We start from the raw sequence: 20020 nt of genomic DNA, 5'->3' as shown, positions 1-20020 counted from the left end.
ATTGCTTCAGAGGAACCCCGCAGTCAAAGCAGAAGAGAAGCCCTCTGAACTGATTTCCCCCACTGAAGCAGTCCCGTGAGTTCAATGCCAAAGCAGAAACCAGGAAGGAGCAGTGTCCTTCACGGGTCTGTACTGGGACCAGTATGGTTTAATATTTTCATCGATGGCATGGATAGTGGGATCAAGCGCATCCTTAGCCAGGTTGTAGATGATACCAAGCTGAGTGGTACAGTTGATATGCTGGAGGGAAGGGATGCCATCCAGAGGGACATGGATAGGCAGGAAGAGTGGTCCCTTTGAAGTTCATGAAGTTCAACAAGGCCAAGTGCACAGGTCAGGGCAATCCCCAGTCCCAGCACAGACCAGATGGATGAATGAGTGGGTGGAGAGCAACCCTGAAGAGGACTTGGAGATTCAGGTGGATGAAAAAGTGGACATGAGCCATCATTGCACACTTGCAGCCCAGAAAGCCAAACATAGCCTGGGCAGCATACAAAGAAGCGTAGCCAGCAGGTTAAGGGAGGTAATTCTGCCCCTCTTCTCCATTCCCCTGAGACCCCACCTGGAGCACTGTGTCCAGCTCTGGGGTTCCCAGCACAAGGAAGACATGGACTTGTTGCAGCGGGTCCAGAGGAGGCCACGAAAATGATCCTGGCGCTGGAAAAGCTCTCCTCAGAAAGGCTGAGAGTTGGGGGTGTTCAGCCTGGAGAAGAGAAGGCTCCAGGGAGACCTTACTGCGGCCTTTCAGTACTTAAAGGGGACTGATAAGAAAGGTGCAGAGAGACGTTTTACCAGGGCCCGTAGTGGCAGGAGAAGGGGTGAGGGGTTTAAAGTGAAAGAGGGTAGGTCTAGATTGGACATAAGGAAGAAGTGTTTCACGGTGAGGGTGGTGAGACACTGGAGCAGGTTGTCCAGAGAACCTGTGGACGCCCCATCATTAGAAGTGTTCAAAGTCAGGTTGGAGGGGGCTTTGAGCAGCCTGATCTAGTGGAAGGTGTCCCTGCTGATGGCGGGGGGGCTGGACTTAGGTGACCCTTGAAGGTCCCTTCCAACCCAAACCACTCCATGAGTCTATGACTTACTGAGCAGCATGATAACTCTGCTCCCCCACTCAATTCCCTTTTCTCAGCAGGGAAAGCAGTGACTGCAACCACTTGTACCCATTGGCTCTGGGTTTCAGGCAGACCCTGCTCTCCTCTCAAAATGGAAACGCATCCACCATGCACACGGCTTTGGGAATCTCCTCTCCTGCTCTGCCTCAGCAGGCCTGTAGTGCCCACAGCAGAGGCCAAAACTCCTGAGCTAGAAAAGGCTCTCTTCCCCCTTTCCTCTCCCTAGCCACTGGGAGTGGCTTCAAAGTCACCTAAAAGGGTCTCCCTGCTCCCCTCACAGGGCTCACCACGAGCACATGTGTCCTCTCCTGCACCTGCGTTCATGGCCATCATCTCCCCACCTCTTCCCATCGAAACCTCCCAGACACAGGGCTTGCTCCAGCCCAGAGCCAGCTGGCTCCCAAGGCACAGTGAGGGCTTGGTCCTCCGGACAAGCATGTCAGAAGTCCAGACCTGGGGATGAAGCAGATCTCCCATCATCCAGAGAGATGGGACAACCAAAACCTAATCTTTCCCTACCACTCCCAGTACACATAATCCTGTATGAAGGTCCAGCAGGTCCAAGGCTGGTGTCCCTGCGCTGGCAGCTGAACAAGGAATCAAGATCGTTTACATGCACCGTACGCTCTGATCAGCTGTTTCAGTTGTGCGAGGTTAGTAATCATTACTGCTGCTCTACTCTAGGTTAGAAGCATGCCTCTCAAGCGCCCGTAGTGCCAGGGTAATGGCCCTTGGAAAGCACCAGCAAGGTGAAAGAGCTCAGCGCCACAACCTCATTCTAGATAGAAGAATGGCAGCGTACTACGGAGATCAAATCTAAAGCATGTTGAGAGGTGCTGAGTTTAAGCACTTTCAGATTAGGATTTCAAGTCTGAGGCACCACATACTTCTGTGCAACACTCATGCATTTTTCACTCCAAGGCATTGGGATTTCCACCTCTCTACTCGGATGGGAACACATCCCAAAGCTTCCTTGTTATGATCACCAGCAGGGACTTACAGCTCAGTCTTGGAAAAAAGGGGCAATTAAGGGATTTACAGATGCTGCAGCAACCTGGGAGTGAAGGAGGGCAGGGCACCGCTGCAGGGGCATGCCAAGAGGCACTTCTCAGCCTCACAGAGATGGAGCCAGCCCATTCCCCCCAGCTCTCGGGGTCCCCAAGAGCAGCACTGGAGCTGAGGGAACAGACCTCCAGTTCTCACCAACACAAAACCTCTCTGCTTTGCATTTCCAGAAGATTCTCCAATTGCTTCCACCCCGGGATAAGTGAGGTCAATGACATAATTAATTGGCACCGGTTGGAGGAAAAACATGAGCCAAGCAATAGGGTTTTGGCACAAAACCCATTCGTCGTGACAGCCGGAGGGGGGCAGAATTGCTCCACGGTGGCCGGTTGACTATAAATTTAGAGTGATCATTACTAAGGAAACTTAAGACCTTTCCCCCCTTACTGGAGAAGCAATCTACCTACAAAGCTGTGAAAGAGAGAGGAGCTCAAGCAATGCAGCACTAACTGCTCTCAAAGCCCTCACCCAGTTTGTCTGTGGATGTGATAATATCGGCTGGAAGGGAGGAGTCCAGATCTGCATCCAAGATGCCCAGTGGGTCGAGTTGTGCTACATGATGCCCTCGAATCTATGAAATGGGCCAGGAATGGAAAGGAGAACAGGTACCAAGAGGGAGAGAGGAAAGGAAGAAAAACAAAAGAGGGGAGGGGTAAAAAAGTTAAATTACATTAGAATTAATTTGCAGAGTAATTCTCACCGACGTTTGGAGAAACAGTTACTGGCGCATCATCAAAATTTACACAACTAATGCCGAGAGGATCAAGCTTTGCAATGTGATGACCCCTGACCTAGAAGCAACAACACAGATTAGTCATTAAAACAAGTTAATTGAAGAGATATTCCTTTAAAAAAAAAACAACAAAGCAATCAAGTCATGCATAGTTTCCCTCTTTACATTTTCTGCAGAGCCACCACCCCAATTTCTGGCTGCAACTAAAGCCCAGAGAAGTTGGGTTTTCTTTCAGCTACAGCATGCAGGTGTGAGTGCTGTCAGCTGCAAGGACCGCTCTGCCTCTGCCTGAAGCCAGGCTTCGGTAGGGCAGGCAGGGGGAGGTGATCTGCTTCACAGAAGAAACCTTCCAGAACTGATGTCCGAGGGTCTCCCACCGCTTGCCTGGTGTCCAACCTGAGCACCTCCTCCATACGGATGCAGCAAGTCCACACCAATGGTTTCCTCCTAAGCATCATAGCAAATGAAGAGGCAATTTTCCAGATTTTGGCAGATCAGGTGCTCTCCTGCCAACGTGGCAGAGAAATCAAGCATTGCCACCAGCAGTAGCTCCTGAAAGGCAGAGGAACTTGTCTAAGAAACATCTGCCTGTCTGTGCTATTAGAGGTCAGCAGCTCACAGCATTGTTTGGGAGAGGGAAGCCTACAGCAGGCTCCTCTTCTGGGGAGGTGCAGAACCAAGAGAGCCCTGAGCCTCACGGCGACGGCAGTCAGGCCAGGAGCCACCACGCTGGTGCTGGTGACCTGCACCAGGAGCCACAGAGAATAATGAGAAGTAATGAGGAGTTTTGCTTTTCACCTTCACAGGAGGAGGTGCCCACAGATGGACCCCACCACACCTCACTGGGCAAACACCATTCATCTCAGTGTCCAGCACTCTCCAATTTACAGGCCACAGTTTATGTCTTCACAGCTCCTGCTCTCAAAGCTTCAGGCTCAGCTATGGTGGGAGCAAGGCAGGAAACACTACTGCCATGGTATTTACACTGTGAAAATGATACTCCTGGCCACCAAATCTGTTACCAGTTAGAAAAATCATATACAAGGGGATTACTAAACCTCTTGTACAAACAGACATAAAGATCTGACCTTACTTACCAGAAAGGCATTCCTATTCAGAGTATCCCAATGGGATTTTAGGAAAGGATTTTTGTGGTTTTACCAGCCAAAGAGCCTGAAATCAGCCACTAACACTGAGGCAAACTGCTAAGAAAGCACCAATCCCCCTCCGTGCTCTCTGCAGGGCCAGATGATGATGTGACTGAGCACTGGTAGCCACATGGAAAGCTCTTCTTCTGGGCCAGCTTTGTCTGGGAACAATTTCCTTGTCCCTCTTGCAACAAAGTGCAGGGGCTAGCCCATCGTTTAGCAGTAGGCAGGACACAAGCTCACCGTGCTGTTGCCCAAGGCCAGGATGTTTTCACCATGACCAGGAGGCCACTTTGTCTGGCAAATGGCTTTAAGCTGAGGGGTCCCATGGCTTTGGGGTCAACTCAGCAGTTTGCAGGTACACAGCAAATCCTTAAATCGGTGTGGAAGCGAGGAGAACTACTTTAGCCCCATTGGAGCCGTGCTGCCTGTTATTCTCCACACGCGACGCAAGCCAGGCAGGTTGTTTTTCCCCAGCCAAAAACAAGAGCACAGCAGGTATTTGCAGGAAGCATCACGCTCGCAGGCCCCAATCCTGATCAGGGACTTCAACCACCCGGTCATCTGCTGGGAAAGCAGCACAGCGAACTACGCACAGTCCCAGAAACTACTGGAGTGCGTTGGGGACAACTTGCTAGCAATGGAGAGCCCGACCAGAAGAGAGGCACTGCTGGACCTGTTGCTCACTAATAAGGAAGAACTTATTGCAGAGGTCAAGACTCAAGGTAGCCTGAGCTACAGCAATCATGCCCTGGTCAAATTCACAATCTTGATGGCTAAAATGTAGTCAGGACCCTAAACCTCAGAAAAGCAAACTTTCAGCTGTTTGGGGTGCTGGTGCATGGGATCCCTTGGGAAACTGCCCTCGGAGGCAAAGGAGTGAACCAGAGATGGGAGACAGTGAAAGACGTTTTTCTTAGGGCACAAGAGCTCTCAGTCCCCACGTGCAAGGAGTCAGGCAGGGGAGGCAGGAGGCCTCTTAGCCAAACTGAAACACAAAACCAAAATGCATAGGCAGTGGAGACAGGGACACATCCTGGGGAGATGACAGGGACATGGCCCAGGAGGAGTGCAGGGAGGGGATCAGGAAAGCTAAGGCACAACTGCAGCTGAACTTGGCCAGGGACGTGAAAAACAACAAAAGGGGTTTCTCCAGGTACACAGTACAACAAAGGAAGATGAAAGAAACTGTAACCCCCTGAGGAGTGAAACAGGAGATCTGGCGACAACCAGCATGGAGAAGGCTGAGGTACTCAGCCACTTTTTTGCCTTGGTCTTCACCAGTAAGTGCTTTAGCCACACCACTCAGTTCACAGAACCTAAAAGAAAGGACTGGGACAATGAAGTACGACCTGCCACAGATCAGGCTCAAGACCATCTAAGGAAACTAAATGAGCACAAGTTCATGGGACCTGATGAAATTCATCTGTGGGTCCTGAGGGAACTGGAAGATGAAGTTGCCAAGCCACTATCCATCATATTTGGTAAAGTCGTGGCTGTGCGGAAGATGCTTGAACTACAAGCCAGCCAGTCTCACCTCTGTGCCTAGCAAGACCATGGAGCAGATCCTCCTGAAAACCACGCTAAGGCACATGGAAAATACGGAGGTGACTGGTGACAGTCAACATGGCTTCACTAAGGGCAAATTGTGTCTGACAAATCTAATGGCCGCCTATGACAGGGTTACAACATTGTAAGGGAAAAGAGACTGATGGCATCTACCTGGACTTGTGCAAAACATTTGACACTGTCCCACGCGACATCCTGGTCTCTAAATTGGAGAGACATGGATTTGATGGGTGGACCAGGAACTGGCTGGATGGTCGCACTCAGAGAGTTGAGGTCAACAGCTTAATGTCCAAGTGGTGAGCAATGACGAGTGGTGTTCCTCAGGGGTCAGTACTGGGACTGTCTAACATCTTTGTCAGAGACATGGACAGAGGGATTGAAGGCACCCTCAGCAAGTCTGCCGACGACACCAAGGTGTGGTGCAGTCGACACACTGGAGGGAAGGGATGCCATCCAGAGGGACCCGGACAGGCTGGAGAGGTGGCCTGTGCCAACCTCATGAAGTTCAACCAGACCAAGTGCACTGTCTTGCATCTGGGTCACACAAATACAGGCTGGGCATAGAATGGGTGGAGAGCAGCCCTGAGGAGAAGGACTTGGGAGTGTTGGTGGATGAAAAACTACGACCCAGCAATGTGCACTGGCAGCCCAGAAAGCCCCCCGCACCCTGGGCTGTATCCCCAGCAGCCTGGCCAGCAGGGTGGGGGGGGATTCTGACCCTCTGCCCCGCTCTGGGGAGACACCCCCCACCCAGTGCTGCCTCGAGCTCTGAGGCCCCCAACATCAGAAGGACATGGAGCTGTTGGAGCGGGGCCAAAGGAGGCCCCGGAGGTGCTGGGAGGGCTGGAGCCCCTCTGCTGGGAGGACAGGCTGAGAGAGTTGGGGGGGTTCAGTCTGGAGAAGAGAAGGCTCCGGGGAGACCTTTGAGCCCCCTTCAGTCCCTAAAGGGGCTCCAGGAAAGCTGGGGAGGGACTCTGGATCAGGGAGGGGAGCCATAGGACGAGAAGTTTTAAATGGAAAGAGGGGAGATTGAGATGAGATCTGAGGAAGATATTCTTTGCTGTGAGGGTGGCGAGACCCTGGCCCAAGTTCCCCAGAGAAGCTGTGGCTGCCCCATCAGTGGAGGGGTTCAAGGCCAGGTTGGAAGGGGCTTGGAGCAACCTGGTCTGGTGGGAGGTGTCCCTGCCCAGGACAGGGTGTTGGAACTAGAGCATCTTTAGCATTCTATGCTTCAAAAGCATTCTATGATTCAAAAAGAAATAATGACTTGGAGATGCAACCATGGCTACAATTAAGAAGCCATCGCTAATGCTGCAGCAGTGCAGGGTCACTGCTCACCTATAATTACAGGGACAACCCAGCTCAATCCAATCATGAAATTAATTACCTGGTGTTTTAAGTAGGTTACCCATCATAGGTGGGATTTCCTCCTGCCTTCCTACTCTTTCGTACCTCCATACACTGTGCTGAATGTCCCCACCTGGACACCCCACTGCAGCTACAGCCCTGCAGTGACACTGAGGTAGGAAGGGAGGTGGATTTCTCGCTGCAGACAGCTTAGAAAAACACATCCAAGAGCTATCATCTCTCAGCACTGCCATTCCGAGACTGAGGAAGTGACAGGAATGCAGAAGAGGTTGTGGATTTTGTCTTCAAATTGCTGACTTGGAGTTGCTGCCTCCAACTACATCAGTCACCACTTGTTTGAACCTGGTGTCTGCCCGCATGTTCCCCCAGTGAGAGCTGCATGGCCTTTAGAAAGGCCTGTCAGGATCTGCCCAGAGTCGGGGAGAGCTGGCTGGGTAGTCACTTCTCATGAAATCAGTCACGAGGGAAGACGCAGGTCCTCACAAACACGTCCCAGCTTCCCCTTCTTAAAGAAAAGCAGGGCAGTGCCCCATTGTTGACATTGGCACATTGGCTGTGGAGGAGGGCAGGGCAGGGGCACTTTCTTCAAGCCAGAGAGAAGGGCCAAGGCTGGGCAGACAGCCCAGCCTTTGGAATTGCCCAGTGCTGCAGTTCTTGCCTCAGCCCTTGGCCTTGTACATTGGATTCTCCAATCTGGATTTTATCCGAGCAGGAACACGACCTGCAGCAGGTGCTTCTTTGCAGGAATAGGTGAGAAGACCGTGGTCACACCTCCACAGCAGCTGTGTTTAACTTCACACCACAGCCCCAGTTAAAGCCCCCACATTTGACAAGCCAGAGTGCAACCAAAGGTGAAAGGATGACAGATACAGAAACACATTTAAATGTTCTCTCAAGTTAAAATATTGGCTGGCCATGCCCCAGCTGGAGGATGTTTTCTTCCTTTTTTCGCCCAACAGTCTGATTTGGTAGCACTGGTCTGAGTTGCAGCCCAGCAGCACCATGGCCCTCTTCCTGGTTGCAAATTGCAAGGAATTGTTTCCTGAACTTTTATTTTAGGACCTCAGTTCTCTCAGCAACATGGGGGAAGCAGGATCCGTGTCCCACACCACTGCTGAGCATGGCAGGAGCCCACAGCACAGGAGCGTCATTCAAGCAGCCAGCAAACCACCCTGCTCGGAGAAGACCTCCCCCTCCCTGCCACTGTAATTGCTCTGTTTGGGTGACAATGGCTTTAAATCTTCCTATTGTCCAGCTGAGCTTCTGCCCAGATGGATCAGCAGCTCCTGTTAAAAAACAGGTAGCCCAGCAGGCATCCTGCAGGCTCGCCATGCAAAATGCGCACCAACCACAATAGCCCCAGCCCACGGTGGCCACCGCATGTGTCTTCTGAAGAGGACACGCTCCTCCTCAGCGCAAAGCCCGTGTCCTTACCTGGTATGCCCTGATAAGAGATTGCACTGCAAGATGGTCCTCCACCAGTTTATCTACGTTTGGCTGTGCTTGACCCAGGAACTGGGCTTGGGACAGCGTGGAAAAGCTGGTACTCAGTGGAGGGGGGCTTTGGTAAGCGGTGCCTGGAGCAGCTCCGGCATTGGCATTGCGAAAGAAGATGTCCCATGACTAGGAAAAGGGAAAGAAAAAAGGCAACAGGGTCATTATCCGTGACCCAAACACCTCTTCACTCGAGGTTACTGGGGTCTCAGCTCTATTGCCACAGCGGTAAGTGAAATCCACTGGGGACTGAGCTGCCTCCCCCCCCTCCCCATGCCCCAGCCCCCCACTGCTGCCAAAGGCACCCACCTGCCTTGGACAGGAGAGCACTACAGCTCTCCCACTATTCCAATTACACCATTATCCCACTTCCCATCCATCTGGATTGTTTCTTTTGGCATGAGACCATTCCAGAGCCCCTCCCTCTCAGCAGCAGCACTTAGGACAGGACACAGGTGACTCCCCTCACCTGGCTCGCCTCTCAAAACCACTGCTATGAGCAATGAGCCCCAGCCTGGTCTTCAGGCTCTTGTTTCCTTCTCTCCGGGGCAAGAGACTGCCCTCTAAATACTCACAGTATTTCCTGAAAAATATTTTTGCCCTGTAATCAAATACATCTCTTCCTCTCTGCTGTAGTCTAAATGGCCTGAGACCCAAGTCCCAGCATCAGCCATACTGTCCAGCCCTTAACCAACAATAGATTTTTTCTTTTTCTGTACCCTCTCCAATTTTTCTCCATCCTTTCAGCGATGCCAGTGCTATGTGGATACTCCCATGCCAGCTCTCCCATGCCCTTAGTGAGGCAGATACCACCCCTCTGCAGATGGGCATTTCTAGGTGGTAAGAAACAAAAAAACCCACAAAAAGCCCTTCAACAGACTTGGTGTAACTTTGTGGTACTTATCCAGCACTGTCTGAAGAGCCCAGAAGTGCCCCAGGCCAAACTCAAGTTAATCTGTCTACTTGGAAAGGCATCTACAGACCTGGGGAAGGGGAGAGACCAGCAGAGCAAAGTCCCAGCCACATCCTCCCATCACGCTCTCACCCCTGCCTGCTTTCCACATGCCACGGAGCGACAGCAAAAGACGAGGGCAAGGCAGAGCAGCATCTGCGTGCCTGCACATACGCAAGACACCAGCTAGAGCAAAAAAATCCTGTCAGATTCACATGCTGGTTTCAGCCCAAGGGTCTCTCTGCTGACTGGGAGCAAGAGCCCAGCACTCAGCACCCTGCACAGCCTCCATCCTCATGTCTGCATCACTCAGCCTCGGTGATGCAGAGACAGGTGAAGCGCTGTCCAATCCAAGTCAAAAAGAGCCATGAGAGCAATGGTGGTTTGGGGCAGAAAAAGCAGCTTTTGTACCCTGGTAGCAAGGTGGAGGGAACTGAAAACCTGACCTTTGCCAGAGGAGCACCAGCTCTCCCCCTTCCCTGGAGCTCCTCCAGCTGCAGCACCCATCACATGCTCCAGGAAGCTATTTCCAGCATGGATCTACCCAGACACCCCATCACACGGCTGCACAAGGTGATTAAATTTAGAAACAGGTCACACTGAAAGAACATTAAAAAAATCTGGAACAATTTGGCACCACAACTGATAAACAAAGGCTCCCCCAAAGGAAAAATTAAAAAAAAAAAAAAAAAAAAAAGCTAAGACAGAAAACGCCCCACTCTGTTCTGATTGTTGTCTGCTAAAGGAAACTTCAGCAGGAAAAGAGGAAGAGCTGCTTTTTGTACGATCCTTACTCCTGGCCACTGGTGAGAGCAGCCCAAGCCCTTTCCCTTTCCCAGGCTCACAGAGCTCACAGGTGCCCCAGAAGCCACCGCCTCCTGGGAGCAGAAGGGATGAGTACCCCAGGATGGGCTCCGTGTCCTTGGGATGGGGAGGAATCTGGCTTGTTGCTTTGCTTGGTGGTTTAAGTTTGGTTAATGTACTGGAAAATAAAGACAGCCAAGAGAAAAGGAGCATCTGCTCGCCCAGGGAGGGGGCTGGCAGCAGTGCTGGAGAACAGGGACAGAGCAGGAGGCAGAGGTGTTGCCTTTATGACCTTCTCCCTTCTGACATTCAACACAATTAACCTCCTGGAGATGCAATTTGCTTCTGTTCTGAAAGGAAAAGTTCATTTTAAGCTCTCCAAACAAGGTGTGGCACTGGCTGGGTCAGCTCAGGCACTTTCACTAAATGCTTTATTGCCCAACATAATTACAGAGTATTTCAGGCTACCTCACCGCAGGCTTTGCCCCCAGTGAAGGCTGTGGCCCTGATAAGAGCTATAAAAACATCGACTTTCAAGCTGCTGATGTGGTTTTGAATTCGAAGGTATTCGAGGACCACTCCTGTGGTTTCTGGTGACCCACAGAGGTGCCTCTGGAGCTCACGTATCCTGTGGGCGAGGCTGAACAGCCCCATCAGCGTTATCCCGCTTTATTGCGGGAAGTAGGACTTTGCCTTAATCCAGGACTTGCTGTAGGCAACAGCAGTAATAAAGCTCATCAGGTTATTCCCCTCTGACCCTCTCCGTGCCCAAAGCAGCCTTGCAAGTATTCCTCCAGCTCTTACATCCTATATATATATAGATAGGCTATAATGTATTTATATAAAGGGTATAAGAGAGGTCAGATTCACCCCACTGATACCAAGAGGGCTCAAAGCTGGTATTTGCCCACTCCTCAAGGCACAGGCAGCACTCCAGGTCTCAGCACGCTAAACGCTCCCACCCCCAGGTACCTGCTGTGACTGTCCCACGGCCACATGTCCCACCACCGCCACAGCACAAGGCATTAGCCTGAACCGGCTTTCCCAGCACTCTGTGCCGCTGCTCGTGTGTTGGCAAAGCAGGACAGGAGAGGCAGCTGACTGCAGCAAGCCTGGGTGGTTCAAGCTTTAGATTTTGAGATCAGCTCTGAGAGCAGAGCTCACCACAGGCTTCTCTGCTGAGAATAGCCCCCAAAACAGCTCCCCATCTTTCACTTCATTTATCAGACTCAGTTCCTGGAGAAGGCTGTGGGCCCAGCCTCTGCCACAAAGCCAGCTCGGAGGTCAGGCACACACGGCAAAGGGAGAGGGGTGACATCTCTCACCCGCCCCAGGGTGCCTCAAACTAGGCTGGGCCTGCTCCAGGCTAGGAGGTGCACAAGGGAGACGCAGCCTCTACCTCCAGCTCAGGTGCACCCTTGCTCCTTCTCTCACCACGAACTCCGGGGGACAGAAAGCACCAACCAGACCTGCTCCACACGGTCAACAGGCCAGGCATCACCTCCCGCTCTGGCAGGGAGGCAAGGAGGCACATTCAGAGCTTAAGACTGTAATTTACAGCTGAGAGTAGGGAGCCAAGTAGCGATGGATCAGTCCAGGCTCTGCACATCGTTTTGTGCCATATCAACAGAAATAAGGACCTTCAACCTTCAATCCTCTGGGGTACTTGCTTTGGAAGATAGAGGATGAAACCCAAACGTTTCCAACTCTCAAGTGAGATTCCTACCAAATTCAAGCTGTGCCCCTATTTGTGAGCATGACTGCAAAGGACACAGCAAAGGCACCTCCCAGGGCTAGGCGTGGGGCTCTGGCCTCGCTGAAGGCTGCGGGCTCCTGTTGTCCTGTCAGCGAAGCTGCAGTTACACAGCACCGTCTACACACAGTGTGGTCATAAAGCCACTTCCAGCATAAAAGTCAAAACACTGGCAGATTAAGAACTCAATGTTAAAGACTGTTTGATGTACATAAATACGGGGAGAGCTGTATCCCTTTACAACAGTCCAACCTGAACACAGGGACTGCTGTTTAGGAAAGCTCAACTTGTCGTAGAGGTGCGACTGTGGGTATCATCTCACTGCAGTCAAAGCCCTCCAGCCACCAGCCCTGAAGCAAGTTGCTCAGGGTCCTGGGGAGACGGCATGGGCGGTGCTGAGCATCGCCAGCAGCCAGCACCAAACCCCAGCCAGCAAAGAGTGGAACCACAGGAAGAGGGAAGTGGTCCCAGGAACGAGCAGCACTGACCCCGCCGCAGCACACCAGCACCCTCGCCTCCTCTTTCCCCAGCTCTGCTCTTCTTTGCTCATCAAACTCAGAAAATGGACTTCAGCAGAAGTTCAACTCACAGAAAAAAAACCTAACATGTAAGTATGTTCTACAGTTTAAACCACCAGTGCCTGCATGGAGGAAGTGAATTAATTCTGCTCAGCTGGGACGGTCGCACTGGCAGCAAGTCTTGTAGGTTTTTGGTGACACCAGCAAAGAAAGCCCAGCTCTTCCTGGCTGAAGGTCTCACCCTCATTAGCAAAAAGCAGCACGGTGAGGTGCAGCCGGCCTCCCCTCTGCAGGGAACAGATAAGCCACAGATGGGTCCATGTGACTGCCCAGCTTTTCTTGGGAACTCCACCCTCAGAGCTGACCCTATGTCTAACGGGATGGAGGCCAACGCTTATCAGGGACAGGGGTGACACGCTCCACTGCTGCTTCAGGGGACACAGACTGACAGGAACCGCTCGCAAGGTGATACCAGGGACGGCCACAACCCCAATCCCACCGCAGCAACTTGGTGTCCCAGCCGGAACACGAAAAAGCGCAGCGAGGAGAAAGGGGCAAAGCTAGGAGCTGGGAAGGAATCTTGGTGAAGGGGTCACTGGAACAAGGTGGGATCCACCCAAGAGAAATGAGTCAAGTATCAGTGTGTCATCTGACCAGATGTGTCAGGGAGTAACAGCAAAGGCCAGGCCAAACCTTAGGTATCAACTCCACCAGGAGCTTTGAGACCCAGTGTTGGATTTCATAGGATCAATGGTTTGGGTTGGAAGGGACCTTCAAAGACTGTCTAGTCCAAAACCCCTGGTCCAACCCCCACTTTCTGCCAAGCAGGATGTCAGCTTGATTTTGGTTAAAAAAAAGTTTGTAAGACTTGCTTTTTACATCACTAGCATCAGGTTCGCCTCCTGGCAACAGTAAGACCCTGTTTCATTTCACACTGATTTTTCTGCTGCCACAAACCATCCCCAGCCATGCTGGATGCAAAATCTTATGTCAACTCCTGCACTGTTCACTAAGCACTTAAAAGTACTTCAAGGGACATTGATTTCCAGGGGTGACTAATACACACCTGCAATTCTTCACCATAAACTGGTGAATACCATAAACTCCAAGCTGGCCACACCAGGGCAGAGGCTCCAGAAACATCTTCCAACCTAAATTCTCCCCCAGTTTCTTCAGCCGACTGTGCACAAGGACTCCTGTCCAGCACTGCATGCACTACCTACCTACAGACCAGCTGATGAAACTCCAGGGTCTACATTAAAGAGGAGACAGGACTAGAAGAGATCCAGAGGTCTGGCCTCAGGATCCAAACACACTTCCCAGCCAGCTGCCCCCACTAGACTTGATGGTTACATAACTGCTCAGAGCAACATTCAAGACCGAGACCTGTAAATCAAACTGTGAAGACCCTTTGCCAAAGACACAACTGTGCCCGTCACTGGTACAAGTGTGGTGTAACCTTCACTTGATTTCAAATTAGACCACAGCATTTAGATTCATGGCTTTTAATTCAGTATCCCACCTCTGAAGGACTGGGTTGCATGTGCATGTGACTGGGTAGCTGTCAAGTCACTATTTGACAAAGGGCACAACCCAAACCAACATACTTTGTGTTTTTCAAGTCTGTATTGCTTGGCTCAGCTACCCGTTTGCCTCGAAAGCAGCATAAAGTCAACACTGTGAAAAATCCAGCTTTGGTCCTACCATAAGACCTTTACAGCACCCTAGAGGCTGTGCATTTTGGATGTGTGGGATCAGTGCCATCGCAAACACACTCAACGCTGCTGCATGTGTTGGGGACATGAGACTCCTTACTCACCCTTGACTGCTCATTTAACCATCGCATCTTGGTTTGCGGACTGTTCATGTGCTTCTGAATAAAGAAAATCCCTGCTCTACATCAGGACATGTATGAAACTGTCTTAAAAATCCCCTGGGTAATACTGAGACTTAGTCACTAGAGGAACATTTTCCTTGTGAAACACTGGGGATGGGGAAAAATGCAGTCAGGTTTCAGAAATCCTCTTCCCAGTTGAGCCCTCACCTGCTGGACTCTACATTAAAGACGCTGCCTTCTCCTCACTGGAGGAGCTTCAGTAATTCAGATCAAGACAGAGCTCTGCGCATACTGCCTGCAGCTGGGGAAGTTTCCCAGTTTTAAGTTCAGGAGCAGCTGGTGGGAATCCCTCTGGCCACTAGACCCAGTCCCCCCCTTTCCCCAGGCTGCAAATCAGCAGCCTTGGCTTTACGCACACAAGCTCAGGGTCAAGTTTAGCGACAGCCCGTCTACCCCAACATGGAACACCACCCATGCCCAAAGCAAAAGGGAAACCAGTGCAGAATACCCTCCCTATCTCCCCCACATCCTCCACTCCAGAATAAATCCTCCTGATGAGCCACCAGAGCTGGAAAAAATACAAGCATTGGGAGCTCGTTAAAGGTAAATTCCCAGGAGAAGACATTCCCTGTATCCGCTTGTGATCCAGGATGCTGCCCACGTTCCACAAGCTGACGGTGTTCCCTTTTGAACAGCGAAGCTCCTCTTGGCTCTTGCTCAAGGAATCGCTGATATTTCTTTTGGGCAAAGCAAGGCAGAAGGACCATCCACAACCATCCGGCCCCTCCAGCTGAATTTGATCCTCCTTGAGATGTGTGCACTTACCTGAACCCACTGCTCACACAGAGAGAGAAGCGAAGGCAATATCCTGGCGAGTTTGCTCCTTACCTTATGTACACTTTTGGGATTTTCCAGCCAAGCATAATACATTTCCTCCACATAGTTTGAACTAGTCCCACTCAAAAAAGGCTCGGCAGCCACCGGTGCGCTGTAGCACCTGATATGTTGAAACGTCCTGGGTGCTGCCAGCCTGTGTTGGGAAATTGTCTTTACAGTCTGCGAGGCTGTCAACGGCCTCAGCTTTGCCGCACAAGTCCTTAAGTTAAGCATGTTTGTCCTGACACCTCACGCAAATTCCTGTTGGGAGAGAAAGGAAAAGTGGGTTAGAAATTATTGCAGGAGAATACAGAGCAGAGACTACCCCCCTGCACCCTGAAGATGGAGAACTGAGCTTAGGATCAGTTTTTTAATTTGGGTAAGTCCGTCCACCCCATCCCACAGCCGAGTCCCCAGTCCCTGGGAAACGCAGTTTTTGCTCAAGATACTTGGCGCAGCCAGGTCTGCCTCCTCTGTCCCTGCCAGCATGGCACCCTCATCTCCCCTGACACGTTGATAAAAAGCAGATTTGGTTGGTGGGGTACCCCACGCCGGCATCAGACAAGCCACTGCACATCAAAGCTACCCACATCTTTTTATATACGGCACCTTTGTACAAAATAAGGTACGTTTGATGGTGAAATGCAGCCTGGATTAACAAAGTAAAGCATCGGGTTCCCCTGGTGCTTTCCTCTCTAGTTCCTAGCCAACAACATCTACTCCTTTTCCAATAATAAATCTATGAAGTATTCTTTCATTTCTTTTGATCTTTTAATTCTTCCTCTGAAAATCCTCTATAAAACTCAGATTCCAGCAGGAGTTGGACACTTAAGCCCCTCCATCTCCCATTTGCAGGGACATCGTACGAGTTTGAAGAAAAGCACTTTAAAGCACTATGCCCAGAAGGGTACTGGAAAAAACTTGTAACCAGTTGGATTTTAATGCTGAATGTTTTCCTTCACATCAAGCTGATTGAATCTAGCAAGGCATGCTCCTCCAGGTCTGCGCAAGCCACAGGACAGCTTTCATCACACCAACCCAGCATGGAAGCTTTTTCTCTCTCTGCGTTCTCTCTCCCAAGTAGAAGGTCTTGGCTTCAATGTTTGTTGCGTTACTCAACCTAGGACCACTCTGCTTGGCTGAGGTTTTCTTCTTGCTTCTTTTTGTTACATGCACCAGGATAAAGCTGGGAAGAAACCATCTACAGGGAAGACCCCTCTCAAAGTAGAGGTATGGTCGTGCAAAGCACTTGAGATGTGGGCTCCAGGACAGACCACTTCATTGCTTCTCCTTAAAAGCTCAGATCCGAGAAGGCCAACACAGTCGAAAGACCCAGAGAGACCTGCCCAGAGATCCCAGAAAAGCAACCCTGAGCTGGCGTGGGACCCCTTCAAAGGTCCCTGTGGGAAAGTAATGGAAGATTGGCGAGGAGGACTGTAAATACGCTCAAGTGACTCGCATGTGGGGTGCTAGAAAACATATATCACACTAATTGTTGCTTAGTCTTGTGTGCTCAACAAGTAGAACATCTGCACTTAGATAACGCAGGCCTGGGATGGACTCAGGGGCACCTTATCAAACACACCTGAGATTCCTGCCCTACTGTGGAATAGATCAAAGCACAGCAGAAAATTCTGCCTGCCAGAATTCTTGAAATACAGGCCCAAACAGCAAGTGGGAGCTCACTCTTCCACTCCCTTGCTAACAAGGACTCTCGCTCCGCGGTGCCTGCATCCCCTGCTTGCCTGCCTCTGCCCAGGTGGTGCTTCAGAGGTTCCCTGATCCATGAGGTATTGAGATTAAATTTGTTCTTTGCCCTTAATCCATGGTTTTGTGGTTGTTCCTGCATCGGCTCACACAGTCCCCCAGCACCCTCCACCTCGCAGCTCTTGGTGGGGTCGCCTGGGATTAACCACGCTCCTCCTTACACACATCCAACCGACAGCCACAGCCCAAGGGAAAGTGCTGGAGCAAGATCATCTCAGGGGAAGCACTGGCACTTGGAGCCAGCTCTTCTTGGAACTGCCCTTTCCACCCAGCTCCTTCCGCAAGAGTGGGACCTCAGGCTGGAGAGGAGCCAACTGACTGGTTTCCATATCCCTGACCAGATTAACAAGCAGCAGCCCAATGTCAAAGCAGCTATTGTGCATTTACTGGATTAAAATCACAGTGAACTGGAGACAATGATACACCTTTGTTACCGGTGTTTCATCAGCCTTGCTTCCAGATTTGCCTTGCAGAATCTAATTCTGGCTACTCGGCATGGCGGTGGCTATGCTTCCCACCTCAAAACACAAGATTTTGGTCCAAAGAGACTGAGGAAGACCCGGGATCACTCTAATTCAGCCCAAGTGTTGTACAGATTTACCTGAGGGAAGGAGGGAAGACCCCTCGTGCTTTCCACCCTGCTTGCTCACTTCTGCCACACAGTCAAACAAACAAGAAATGGCAGACGGGCGCAGGGCAGCGAGCGTGGCAGCACGAGATCTTTTCCCAGCTTACCCTCCTCAGAGTTAAGCAACAAAACACGGACAGATATTCCAGAGACCGGCTGAAGGGGGTGTCGGCGCACGGGCAGGCACGCGGCAGGAAAAAAAGCTTTAGGATCAAGCGTTGGCGGCGCCTCCGGCTTTGGTGTCCGGTTTCGGTGCCGCCCTCAGCAGCGTCCCGGTGACCTCTCTAGAAAACAGGGGGGTTAAAGCCAGGCTTTGCCCCAAAACGAGCAGAACCAGCCGGTCTCTGAGGGCCTCTGGCAGAGAGGGCTGGCTGCTCGCAGACGCGGAAGGCCATGGCGAGCTGGGCGCTGTTTCTGAGGTAAATCCCATCAGCGCGCGCCGGCGGGGCAGGCGAGCGGCGGGGACCGGGACCGCCGGTGTGGAGGGACCCGGGGCTTGGAGAGGCGGCGACAGCTGCGAAGGGGCCCGGGAAAATCGCACAGACGAATCCTGGCCCAAATTTCACCAAAAGGTCGAACAACACGAAAATTCACCACAGAGTAAGAGCTGGGGGGGGCCGCGGCCCCACACACACCCGCGCGCGCCCCCACTCCGCCTATCGCAGCGCAGCCAAGCGCCCAGCCGCCTTCCCATTGGCTGTGCCCGGCTGCCCGTCCAGCCGCCGTCCCGCCCCCCGCCCTGAGGCGCCCGGGCGGCGGCGCCAAGGACACCGGGGAGCGGCCGCGCCCCACAACAGCCCGGCGGGACCCCCCCCGATCCTCCGGCTCCGGCCCGGGCCTCGGCCCCCATCCCTCGGCGCCCGGCCCTCGGCGCCGCCGCGATACCCACCGGCTTCTCCGTCCACCCCGCTCCAGGCCCGGCTCTGACAGCGGCTCCAGCGCCGGCCTGCCGCGCCCGCCCCGTGCCGCCCCGCTCTGCGTCACCGCGTCGCCACGCCCCCCGCCCTCTGCCGCCACGCCCCCCCGCCGAGAGTTGGCTCAAGGCGCCTGCGCCGTCGCCCCCGCGCGCCGGGCGGAACCTCCCGGGGCGGGACCAGGTGGAAGGGCGGGGCTTGGGCGGCTGGGTCAGGGCGGGGCGATCGCCATGGTGATCCGGCGCGGCCCCTGCCTCAGGCCTGGGGACCCTCGGCATGGCCTGGGGACCGCCCGCGGCATGGGTACCCTCCGTGGCCTGGGACCCTCGGCATGGTCTGGGGACACCCAACGGCCTGGGGACCTCTACCATTGCTTGGGGACCCTCACCACAGCCTGGGTACCCTGCTGCGGCCTGGGTACCACGCTGTTGCCTGAGGATACCCGCTGTGCCCTGAGGACCTCTGCCATGGCCTGGGGACTTCCCCCACAGCCTGGGGACCCTGCTATGGCCTGGGTACCCCACAGTTGCCTGGGGACACCTGTTGTGCCCTGGGGACCTCCACCGTGGCCTGGGGACCCTCACCATGGTGTGGAAGACCCCCTGGCATGACGGACCCCATGGCCTAGGGGACCTCAGGCCTTTGGGGACATCCCAGCATGGATGGATGACAGCCAGCGGGCCTTGCCCCTGCATGGGGGACAGGCAGAGGCAGCCTGGGGCGCAGGACCCCCCCAGGGAGTTTTGGGGTGCTGGCCATTTCCTGGGGCTGAGTCACAGCGGTGGCTGGAGCCAGACGGCGTTTCAGGAAGTGAAACGGGTGCCAGGAAAACACCCGGACTTCCCGCAGCCAACGCAAGCCTGGCCACGCACATCCCCAGCCCAGCCGGCGTGGCGCAACCGCTGGCCCCCCGATGGATGCAGGGTGTGCAGCCACTGCCGGGGGTAGCAAGGAGTGTCTCCCAAGGGCCGTGTCCCCAAGGGCCGTGTCCCCAAAGGCCATGTCCCCTGGGAGGTACAGGTGGGCACGAGGGAGTGAGGGGGTATTGGGATGGGGAGGACAGGAGGGGTGACGGAAGGGGCCACAGGCAGCGCAGGATCAAGCTGTGGGGAAATGGCAGAGTGGCAGCACTTGCGCCACCAGCCCCTTCCGGGGCAGCCGCAGTCCCCAGCACTGACGAGGGTGGGCGTCATCACAGCCCTGGTGGGATGGGGCTGGGGCAGGCCCTGCTGGGTCAGCACAGCCACCCAGGGCTGACACATGAGCACTGGCCCCACACATTGACCCCAAAGCATCACCCCTGCTCTGCCCCACACACTGGCCCTGGAACATCACCCCTGCTCTACCCCACACACCGACCCCAAAGCATTGCCCCTGCTCTGCCTCACACATGCTCTCCACCGCATCCTCCCCTGCCCTGCCACACACATTGACCCCAAAGCATCACCTCTGCTCTGCACCACACACTGATCCCAGAGTGTT

The 20020-nt window shown here is 53.2% G+C and overlaps 1 protein-coding gene across 4 annotated transcripts in view; it reads right to left on the bottom strand.

The window, feature by feature from the left end:
• Window positions 1–18624, bottom strand: part of OGDH (oxoglutarate dehydrogenase) — a 35666-nt gene extending 17042 nt beyond the window's left edge. Inside the window, exons 1-4 of one of the 4 annotated variants that reach the window (XM_074164053.1) lie at window positions 18514–18624; window positions 15242–15490; window positions 8430–8618; window positions 2646–2748 (exon numbers count right to left, since the gene is read on the bottom strand). In XM_074164053.1, coding sequence (XP_074020154.1) covers window positions 2646–2748; window positions 8430–8618; window positions 15242–15463 — 514 coding nt within the window. In that variant the 5' untranslated portion in view covers window positions 15464–15490; window positions 18514–18624. Of the gene's footprint in view, window positions 1–2645; window positions 2749–2877; window positions 2969–8429; window positions 8619–15241; window positions 15491–18513 lie in introns of those variants that run through there. The other 3 variants (XM_074164052.1, XM_074164051.1, XM_074164054.1) reach the window with 3 other exon arrangements.
• Between the last annotated feature and the right edge of the window lie 1396 nt (window positions 18625–20020).

The sequence above is a fragment of the Numenius arquata genome, chromosome 26 (assembly GCF_964106895.1).
Source record: "Numenius arquata chromosome 26, bNumArq3.hap1.1, whole genome shotgun sequence".
Classification (NCBI taxonomy): Eukaryota; Metazoa; Chordata; class Aves; order Charadriiformes; family Scolopacidae; genus Numenius; species Numenius arquata.
The sequence above is the reverse complement of the archived record's forward strand: the minus strand, read 5'-3'. Positions and strand labels throughout refer to the sequence as shown.